At 49.6% G+C, this 10,637-nt stretch overlaps 1 protein-coding gene and 1 long non-coding RNA gene across 2 annotated transcripts in view; one reads left to right on the top strand and one right to left on the bottom strand.

Moving 5' to 3' along the window:
- YBX2 (Y-box binding protein 2) overlaps nt 1–2,672 on the bottom strand; it is an 8,712-nt gene extending 6,040 nt beyond the window's left edge. Inside the window, exons 1-2 of the mRNA XM_070728939.1 lie at nt 2,321–2,672; nt 1,303–1,366 (exon numbers count right to left, since the gene is read on the bottom strand). Of these exons, the coding sequence (XP_070585040.1) occupies nt 1,303–1,366; nt 2,321–2,471 (215 nt within the window). The 5' untranslated portion in view covers nt 2,472–2,672. The remainder of the gene's footprint in view (nt 1–1,302; nt 1,367–2,320) is intronic.
- Nucleotides 2,673–2,765: 93 nt separating this feature from the next.
- On the top strand, nt 2,766–8,578 carry LOC139154637 (uncharacterized). The gene is made up of 3 exons (XR_011556946.1): nt 2,766–2,827; nt 3,036–3,125; nt 8,418–8,578. It is a non-coding gene; the product is annotated as an uncharacterized lncRNA (long non-coding RNA).
- Nucleotides 8,579–10,637: the final 2,059 nt, after the last annotated feature.

Below are 10,637 nucleotides of genomic sequence, written 5' to 3'. Positions count from 1 at the left end.
GTTTATCAAGCCAACTAATTCAAGGTCACCAATAAACCTGGTTTAATCTCTCTTCAAGGGGGAATTAATCTTTGTCCCTCAGTTGGTTATAAATCAGTTTTGGGTTTTTGGAGGGGTTTTTTTTGCAACCTGATGCTTCTTGGGCACAGAAGAACCCAGCGCGAAAGTTTTAAAACCTTCAGAGCCACAAAAGAAAGGAGAAAAGTCCCCCCTCCTCCTCCCTGCAAACCCCACTCCCTTCTAGCGCTAATGAGGTTCCCTAGCTGGGTCACAAAACATCTTTAAGAAAACCTGGAGGAGAACCAAGAACCCCCACAGACCCCTGGGGCACTTTGCTGGCATGGCACAACCCCTAACTGCGCAGGGAGCCCAAGGGGGCATCCGAGGACAAGGGCAGCCCCCTCCCCCCCTCTCCTAAAGCATCCCCGGCTAGTCCAAACTTTGGCTGGGGCTAGTTGTTTGCTCAGGCCACTCCGGCAAACACTCCACCAGCCCAGATTTTTTTTAAAAAAACCCTCACCAACGGGAAAAAAAAACCCCACGATAGCAGGACATCTGAGCAGCCGCTAGATTTACGCCAGGCAATCTTTGGTCTTCCGATTCTCTTTGCTTTTTGATCCCCAAGAGCAGGAAGTTGGTGCGGGAGAACTAGCTAAGGGCCCTGGGCTTCCGACAAGCCACCTTTGGCAGTTAATTTAAGGCTTGAGCCCGGAGGTACGGGAGAACAGAGTTGGAAGGGTCCTTGGAGGTCTTCTAGTCCAACCCCCTGCTTAGGCAGGGGACCCTGCAACCCACTTCAGACCAATGGTTACCCAACATCTGCTTAAAAGCGTTGGAACGTTTACAACGTCTGGAGGCAAGCTGTTCCGCAGGTCAATTGTTCTCTAACTGTCAGGAAATTCCTTCCTTAGAACTAAGTTGCTTCTCTCCTCGGTTAGTTTCCACCCATCGCTTCTTGCCTCGGTTTACCGTTCCCAGCACCGCCAACCGGGGTGGGGGTGGGGGAAGGCATGTCTGTTAGAAGCTACCATCTCACTGGAAGGGGTGGGGGTCTTCATTCAAAGTTAACAGCTAAACATGGCTAAACTATCAGTTGGCTTAACTAACCATCATTAAACCGAGTTGGTTTCTGGTGTGTTTTTTTACCTTCACCTCCCCATAACAAAGGTTTGCAAGGGGTTTAAACCCAGCTAGTGTTGCCCATCCAGAGCCTTGGTTAAAATAATCTCTCTCTCTTTCTTTCCCTTTCCCCCTCCCTCCCCCGGAGTTTTGCAGAGGTTTCCCCCTGCGGAGGGGACTCACCTGTTTATAAATCCATAGCCATTGCGGACGTTGAACCATTTCACCGTTCCTTGCACCTGGGTGGCTGGAAGCCAGAGTTGGGGAGGGGAGGGGGCGGGGGGGGAGGAAGGAAGAAAGACAGACTGGTGACACGGGCAAGAGGGACCCTCCTTCGCGCCCCCCCATCCCCACTCTCCTTCCCTGCGTGCTTGCAAACCTCAAAGCCGGGCGCGCCCGTCCAGTCGGTCAAAGCGCTGGCTTTCAGGAGCCATCCCGGGACCCATCATGGCTAGCGGCGCAAGTCCCCCCAAGTCAGCCGAGTTTTCTCCCTTGGCCTCTCTCTCCCGCGACCCCGGGGATAGGATTTGTAGTCCCGCCACCCCACCCATCTTCCCGGGCTCTCCACTCGGGAAGAAAGCCCCGGAGAAACCCATCCTCCCCACCCGCGGCCACTGCCGGACGCCAGAAAGCCCACCTCCCTGCGACCTTTGGATGACAGGAGTTGTAGTGCTCCGCAAGCGACAGCCTAAATGAGGGTCTCCCGCGCCGCCCCTGCCCCCCACCCCACGCTCAAGTCCGGAAAAGCCACCTCTCTCCCGACTATGGATAATGGAACCTGTAGTTTCGCGCCGCCGCCCCCCCCCCCTACACACGCACCCTCTCTCAAGTCGTGGAGAACCCCCCCCCCCTCGAGAAACCCATCCTCCCCGGCCGCCAGAAAGCTCCCCTCCCTGCGACCTCTGGGTGACGGAACCTGTAGTCCCCTCTTCCCCTCAACTCTCCCCCAAGCTCAAGTCGTAGGAAAACGCCGCCCCACGGAAAAACCCATCCTCCCCGGCCGCCACAAAATTTACCTCCCGCGACTCTGGGTGATGGAACCGGTAAGCCCCCCCCCCTCCTCCCGCCCCCCCAACTCCCCACTCAAGTGGTCGCAGAAACCATCCGGCCAAGCCGCCAGACATCCGGATGATGGGCGTTGTAGTGCCGGGCCGCTCCCCTCCCTCCGGCAACGGCTCCTCCCGCGGCCCCGCCTCCTCACCTAGGACCCGCTTGGTCGCCTGGTTGCGAGCCCCGAGGGCGCCCGAGGGCGCCGCCGCTTTGGCCACACCGGCCGCGGGTTCCCCCGCAGGACTCTCCCCGGTGCCTCCGGCCAGGGCTCCTCCGCTGCCGCTCTCCGCTTCGCTCAGCATCCCGGCTGTCCGCTCGTTGGTGCCGCCGCCTCCGCCTCCGCTGCTCCGCCGCTGCTGCTCCGGCCGTCGAGCCCGCCGCCGCCGCCTCCTCGTGCCCGGGGACACACCTCGCTCCTCGCCGCGCCCACGCCCAATCAGCAACGGCTGCTCCGTCCGGTCTCCTCGCCCACGCGCGCCCACGCCCAATCAGCACCCGCCGCCGACTACCGGCCGCTCCCTCGGCTTTTATGCCCCGCCCGGACACGCCCACACGCCCTCCCATTGGACCGCCGCCCAGGCACAGGTGTACCTGGGGGCGGGGCCCGGCCACGTGGGGACGCTCAGCCGCCTGTCCGGGTTGGAAAGCGCCGGCCAGCGTAAAGTGGGGAGTGGGAGTTTGCCCCGCGTGGGGAGGGGAGGGGGCACGGAGAGTTTCTGACCTGGGTTGGGGGTGGGGGAGTGGGGGCTGATTTCTGGGAGACATTTCGGGAAGGTCATCAGGGATTTGAAGAAAGGAGGGGGGGCAACAACTGTGGAGGTCTTGGTACTCGCTAACTTGGTGGGGTTTTGTTTTGTTTTTTGCAGATCTTTGCTGACCCGACTAGGCGACGTCATCAGAGTTGGAAGAGAGGAAGAAGAGGAGGAAGACTGCGGGGGTCCTCGGTGCTCTCTGAGGTTGGTGGGGGTTTGCAGACCTTTCATCAGTGCTTTGCAGAACACATCAGTGTTCATAGGGAGGAGGTTTGGGGAGCAGGGGGAGGAGGAACCGTGGGGTCCCTCTGGGCTTTTTGAACTTCGGGGGTGATCCAACTAGGGCAGTGTGTCCCAACCTTGGCCACTTGAAGATATTTGGATTTCAATTCCCGAATGCTGGCTGGGGAATTCTGGGAGTTGAAGTCCAGGTATCTTCAAGGTGCCAAGGTTGGGAAACGCTGCCCTCGGCCACGCCGCCAGTGTTAGAAGGCAGTGGGGAGGATTGTAGGTTGGAGGGAGGGGGATGGAGGGGAAGGATTCGGGGGTCCCTGCCGTTCTCTTGGTGGTTTTCTTCCAGACGCCTCGGGATTCAACGAGGGGACGTCGTCAGTGGCAGAGGAGAGTTACGATTTGGGAGGGGGCGGGGAGACTTTGGGGGGTCCCTGGCGTTCTGCCAGTTTGGTGGGTTTCTTGCCGACCTTTCCTGACCCAAACAGGGAACAACATCAGCGCAGGAACATCTTCATCGATGATCCTAGGAGGTTTGTAGTCGTGTGCATTTGCGCGGCTGATCCGCCACTCCGCCGCGGGGGGCGGATGGATGTTGGTCGCAGCTGCTGAGCCCGATCGGATGGGATCGCGGGGCGCCTTTTTTTTTTTTCCTTGCTTGTTTCCAAAGTTGGCGGCGGCGGCGGGGAGGCTGGGAACAGGGCTTAGACCCAAATTGCAAATTGCGTTCACACGACACGGTTGCGTGCAGGGGCAGCGGCAGCGATCTTGCCTCCCACCGGTGCGCGGATATGCCTCGTTTGGGGATTTGGAGATGGGAGGAGGGCGCCGGCCCCGAAACGCGGGCTGACTGGGTGTCCGTGGAACCATCTTGCGTGGAAGTCCCCGATTCTCCGTTGGGTTCTTTCTTTCTTTCTCTCTCTCTCTCTGCCCCTTCTCTCGTGCCTCCCTCCCTCCCTCCTTCTTTGTTTTTCTTTCTTTCCCTTTCTTTCATTCTCTCTCTTTTTTCCTCCCTCCCTCTCCCCCTCCCACCCTCTTTCTTTCTCTCTCTCTTTCTTTCCCTCTCCTTCCTTCCTTTCTCCCTCTTTCATCCTTCCTTTCTTCCTTCACCTTTCTTTCCTTCTTTCTCTCTCCCCTTCTTTCCTTTCTTCCTCTTCTCTCTCCCCTTCTTTCCTTTCTTCCTCCTTCTGTTTGTTTTTCTTTCTCTCTCTTTCTTTCATTCTCTTTTTCCTTCCTTCCTCTCTCCCTCCCACCCTCTTTCTTTCTCTTTCTCTCTCCTTCCTTCCTCTCTCCCTCCCACCCTCTTTCTTTCTTTCTCTCTCCTTCCTTCCTCCCTCCCTTCCTTTTTCCTTCCTTTCTTGCTTCACCTTTTTTTCCTTCTTTCTCTCTCACTCTCTCTCTTCTTTCCTTCCTTTCTTCCTCCTTTGTTTGTTTGTTTCTCTCTCTCTCTTTCTTTCAATCTCTCTCTTTTTCCTTCCTCTCTTCCTCTCTCCCATTTTTCTCTTCCTCTCTACTTCCTTCCTTTCTCCCTGCCTCTCTCCCTCCCACCCTCTTTCTCTCTCTTTCTTTCATTCTCTTCCTTTTTCCTTCCTTCCTCTCTCCCTCCCTCTTCTCTCTCTCTTTCTCTCTCCTTCCTTTCTCCTCCCTCTTTCCTCCCTCCCTTCCTTTTCCTTTCTTTCTCCTTCCTTCTTTCTTCCCTTCTCTCTTCTTTCTATCTTCCTTTGTTTTTCTTTCTTTCTCTCTCTCTTTCATTCTCTCTGTGTCTTTCTTTTTCCTCCCTCCCTCTCTTTCCTTCCTTCCTTTTCTTTTCTCTTTCTTTTTTCTCTCCCCCTTTCTCCTTCCTTCCTTTCTCCCTCCCTCCCTCTTTGTTTGTTTGTTTTCTTTCTCTTTCTCTCTCTCTTTCATTCTCTCTTTTACCTCCCTCCCTCCCATCCTTACTTTCTCTCTCTCTTTCTTTCTCTCTCATTCCTTTCATTCTCCCTCCCTCTTTCCTTCCTTCCTTTTCTTTCCTTCCTTCCCCTTTCTTTCTTTTTTCTTTCTCTTTCTTTCTCTCTCCTTCCTTCCATTCTCCCTCCCTCTTTCTGTCTTCCTTCCTTCCTTCCTTCCTTCCTTCCTTCCTTCCTTCCTTCCTTCTCATTTTGTGATCACAACTTGCCACCATTTTCAAGGGAGTTTCTGCAGCCTGTTAATGTTCTCAAGGCATCCTTAAGCGAACCTGGCTTGTGCTTGGCAGGAGGTCACAAAAGGGGATCACCCCCATTATACAACCAACTGCTGTAAATATGGGCAGCCCTCAATTCACAAACACAATAAAAAGCCCAGATTCCTTGTGCTCAGGCGAGACAGCAGCTAACTCAGCTTTGCTGCATTGAACAACTCAGGTTTGTTTTAAGTAAGCCACTTTTAGGTGTTAAACTTAGTCACATGGTTGTTAAGTGAATCTGGCTTTGCTTGTCGTAAAAAGGGGATCGTGCGGCCCCAGGATGCTTCAATTGTCATAAATATGAGATTATGCGACGATGCGGATACCGTCATGGTCATAAGTGTGGAAAATGGTCATAAGTCCCTTCCCCACCCCCCCAGTGCTGTGGTAAGTTCAAACCCTCACTAAACAAACTGTCGTTACTTTGAGCAAGATGCCTGCCTTAATTTTGAATTAAGTGGTTTATAATTTTTGTCTTGTTTTGTCTTTCATTCGGTTTTCAAAGATAAGGACTATAAACAAGTATGGATTTATCTTAATTAGCCTTTGTTTTACAGTCAGATTTTTAAAATTTGGATTTTGTTTTAACCGGCTGTACATTTTGTTCCATATTTCATAGAATTTAGTAGTTTTGTCATAGTTGCGCGTAGGTCTTGGTTGGTTTTGCTTGCTGGTTTGTGATATGGGACCCTTTTTTAAATGTAAAATTCAATAAAGATTATTAAAAATAAAATAAATTATTTAAAATGTATTTCTTGTTTTTGTTTATTTGTTTTTTTTCTTCCTTCTCCCCCCCCCCCCCCCAGTGTATTGTAATCTTCTTTCGGAGGTAAAAGTCCAGGAACCTTGTTTGCCTGGGTAACCATTAACCTAAGAGGGTGCGGTGTTCCCTGAGTAAGGAAAAATAAAATAAAATTAAAAATATCAGCCTTGGTTTGACCCATCGGTCAGTTGGGGACATGATACCTCCTTCCACTCTGGACATTGCAGTCAAAACGTGGCTTGTTTTTGACCCCATCCAGACATTCAACTTGGATTGTTTGATGGTGGCTTAGCTTTGAAAGCCTTAACCTGGCCATTTAAACTCTCTTTAAATTACAAAATGAGGCTTAACTTCTGATCAACAGGTAGAATTCAGTTTAATGATTGTGGTGGAGCCCAAGATTTCTGTCACTAAACGAGGCAACTGTTCAGTTGTCCCATTTTAAAGTATTTCCTGCCATTGTGGTTGCTATACACTGATACATCCCCCTGCTAATAAGGTTTATGTAGGGTGTGACTGGGTTGTGTGGTTATTTTTAATGATAGGGTTTTTAGATAGTGTTTTTAAGTACAGTGATACCTCATCTTACAAACGCCTCGTGATACAAACTTTTCGAGATACAAACCCGGGGTTTAAGATTTTTTTGCCTCTTCTTACAAACTATTTTCACCTTACAAACCCACAGCCGCTGGGATGCCCCACCTCTTGATTTCCGTTGCCAGTGAAGCACCCGTTTTTGCGCTGCTGGGATTCCCCTAAGGCTCCCCTCCATGGGAAACCCCACCTCTGGACTTCCGTGTTTTTGTGATGCTGCAGGGGAATCCCAGCAACGCAAAAATGGGCACTTCGCTGGCAACGGAAGTCCGGAGGTAGGGTTTCCCAGCGAGAGGAACCTCAGTGAAATCGCAGCAGCACAAAAACACAGAGTTCCGGAGGTGGGGTTTCGAGGACTTTGGTGTTTTTGTGATGCTGCGATTTGCTGGGAAACCCCACCTCTGGACTTCTGTTGCCAGCAAAGCACCCGTTTTTGCGCTGCTGGGATTCCCCTGCAGCATCACAAAAACACGGAAGTCCGGAGGTGGGGTTTCCCATGGAGGGGACCCTCAGGGGAATCCCAGCAGCGCAAAAACGGGCGCTTCGGCTGGCAAAAGGGGTGAATTTTGGGCTTGCACACATTAATCGCTTTTCCATTGATTCCTATGGGAAATATTGTTTCGTTTTACAAACTTTTCACCTTAAGAACCTCGTCCCGGAACCAATTAAGTTTGTAAGACAAGGTATCACTGTATTGGATTTGTTCATACTGTTCACTATTGTTGTGAGACACCCCGAGTCCTCAGAGATGGGTGGCATACAAATCTAATAAATTATTATTATTATTATTATTATTATTAAGGGAGTAAACAGTGGTTAGGTGGATTATTTTTCTTCCCATGGTTGTAAAGAGAATCACTGCATTTGTTAAGTGAGTCATAGGGCTGTTAAGCGAATCAGGGCCCCCCCTTGCTTGCTCCGTAGGTTGCCAAAGCAGATCACACAGACCCCCCGGGGGGGGCAGCTAAGCGGTCATAAATATCACTGGGAATTTTCAAGGAGAAACTGGACTTCCATTTGTTCAGAAACGAGGTAGGGTCTCCTGTTTGGCTGGGTTGGGCTAGATGACCTCCAGGGTCCCTTCCAACTCTGTGGATGAGCTGAGTTGCCAAGGGTTCAATGTGGGGGGAGGGGGAGACTGTGATGGCCGTTAAGTGGAAAAAGGTCACTTTGAACCTTCACTAAACAAACCCTTGTGAGTCCAAGACTACCTGCAATTACCTGAAACTACCTGTTATCCCATCTAAGGGCACACCCTCCAGGTGTGTGCACTTTAGAACCATCATCCACAGCCAGCCAGCTATTAGCCTGAGTTACTAATATTCTCTTTAACCCACAAAGTCCCTTCCTGGTTGAGGCTCAGGTGGAGAAACTCAGCAGGGGTTTATGAGAATTGGAGCCTGACTTGCAAAATCTGGATGAATTTGCCTTTCGTAAGCTGCTTAAAACCCACCTCTGCCGCCAGGCATGGGGGAACTGAGACCCTCTTTCCCCCTAGGCCTTTACAATTTTATGCATGGTATGTCTGTATGTATGTTTGGTTTTATAATAAGGGTTTTTAACAGTTTTAATATTGGATTGTTTATATGCTGTTTTTATTACTGTTTTATGAAGACATCCAGGATTTCTTGTTACACCAAGCAGCTTTGTGGGTTGGTTTGCTTTTAATTTTGGCTGACTTAAAAATTGTGCATTCTTATTCCAGGGTGAGAGTAGAATCCAAGGCTTGGCGAAGTTGGTAGAGGAAAAAGCTCCAAAGCGGTCCTGGACTTACGACCACAGCCGGAACCAGCGTTTCCATTGCTAAGCAAGTCGGGTGTGAAAGGAATTCCTCTTTTTTTTCTCTTTGTAACTTTTAAAATCTTTTCTGCACAATTTCCATATCTATCTATATCAATACATATACCTTAAAATTAATCAGTAATATACACAAATATACATTTTTATCCAACCAGCCACAAATCAATATCTTATTTTGCACCTGCCCATCAGTGTGTTTTTCATAATTTATTTAGACATCCCCACCTCCTTCCTTCTCTCCCCTTCCCTCCATTCCTTCTCTCCTCCCTTCACCTTTCTACTTTCTCGTTCTCCCTCTCAACCTTTCCTTGAGTGACTCTTATCCTAATTCATCTCTTTTGAACAGACATTTTTAAACTGTCAGTGTCTCTTCTAAAATTATTATTTCCCCATCATTTCTGTAGATGTAACTCTTTATTCTGGGCATATGTGTTTAATCTAAAGCTGCCCCTCTAAGCCTAATTTTGTCTCCATTTAATTTTCATTTTTTTTCCTTCCCAAATTAGCCATTATGGCTTAACTTCCAAAAAGATTGATTGTCTCTTGTGCCTCTTAATTTTAAAGCCATGTTGCTCCCTCTCCTCGATTACTCGTCATGTGAGGACTGTTGTTTCGCTTTGAAAAGCCACTATGCGAGCAATTGCACGTCAAGAACTGAATGGAACTTTGCTCAAACCCTGAATGATGGGCTCACGGTGGTTAATTCAGCGGCAGAGCCGGGATGGCAGTGTGGGTGTCTGTGGGTGTCCTCCTGAACCGGCTCCATGGGATGGGGATTTAAAGCCCTACATGGCATTGGACCAGAGTACCTCCGGAACCGCCTTCTGCCGCACGAATCCCAGCGGTGGATAAGGTCCCACAGAGTTGGCCTTCTCCGGGTACCGTCGACTAAACAGTCATCTGGTGGGACCCAGGGGAAGAGCCTTCTCTGTGGCGGCCCCAGCCCTCTGGAATCAACTCCCCTCAGAGATCAGAACTGCCCTAACCCTCCTTGTCTTTTGCAAATTACTTAAGACCCACCTATATCGCCAGGCATGGGGGAATTGAAACGTCTCCCCCAGGCTTTTATAGTTTTATGTATGGGATGCGTGTGTTGCATGGTTTCTAAATGAGGGTTTTTTTAGATGCTTTTTTAATATTAGTTTTGTTTACATTGTCACACTGTTTTATTATTGTTTTGAGCTGCCCCGAGTCTTCGGAGAGGGGTGGCATACAAATCTAATAAATAATAATAATAATAATAATAATAATAATAATTATTATTATTATTATTATTATTACGGGCACCGTATTAAGGCAGTTCTCTTTGTGTGATGGTGGCTCCTTTCCTTTCTCCAGGATTGGCTCCACTAGGTGTTGGTTGGTGCGACATTTGCAGGGCTGTCATCTTTCTCCTTGCCTTTTCAAAAGGTAGTCCTCGATATACAACTGTTCATTTAATGACCATTCAAAGTTAGAACGGTGTTGAAACAAACGACTTAGTGCACTTTCCCCACACTTGTATTTGTATTTGTATTTATTAGATTTGTATGCCGCCCCTCTCCGAAGACTCGGGGCGGCTCACAACAATAAAAAAGACAATGTGAACAAATCTAATATTAAAAATAATCTAAAAAACCCCAATTTAAAGAACCAATCATACATACAAGCATACCATGTATAAATTCTATAAGCCTAGGGGGAAGGGAAAATTTCAATTCCCCCATGCCTGAGGACAGAGGTGGGTTTTAAGGAGCTTGCGAAAGGCAAAGAGGGTGGGGGCAACTCTGATATCTGAGGGGAGCTGGTTCCAGAGGGTTGGGGCCGCCACAGAGAAGGCTCTTCCCCTGGGTCCCGCCAAATGACCTGGAGAAGGCCAACTCTGTGGGACCTAATTGGTTGCTGGGATTTGTGCAGCAGAAGGCGGTCCTGGAAACATTCTGGTCCGATGCCATGAAGGACTTTATAGGTCATAACCAACACTTTTAATTGTGACCAGAAACTGATCGGCAACCAATGCAGACTGTGGAGTGTTGGTGTAACATGGGCATACCTTGGGAAGCCCATGATTGCTCTCGCAGCTGCATTCTGCACGATCTGAAGTTTCCGAACATTTTTCAAAAGTAGCCCCACGCATAGTTCCCTC

The sequence above is a fragment of the Erythrolamprus reginae genome, chromosome Z, assembly GCF_031021105.1.
Source record: "Erythrolamprus reginae isolate rEryReg1 chromosome Z, rEryReg1.hap1, whole genome shotgun sequence".
NCBI classification, from domain to species: Eukaryota; Metazoa; Chordata; class Lepidosauria; order Squamata; family Dipsadidae; genus Erythrolamprus; species Erythrolamprus reginae.
The sequence above is the reverse complement of the archived record's forward strand: the minus strand, read 5'-3'. Positions and strand labels throughout refer to the sequence as shown.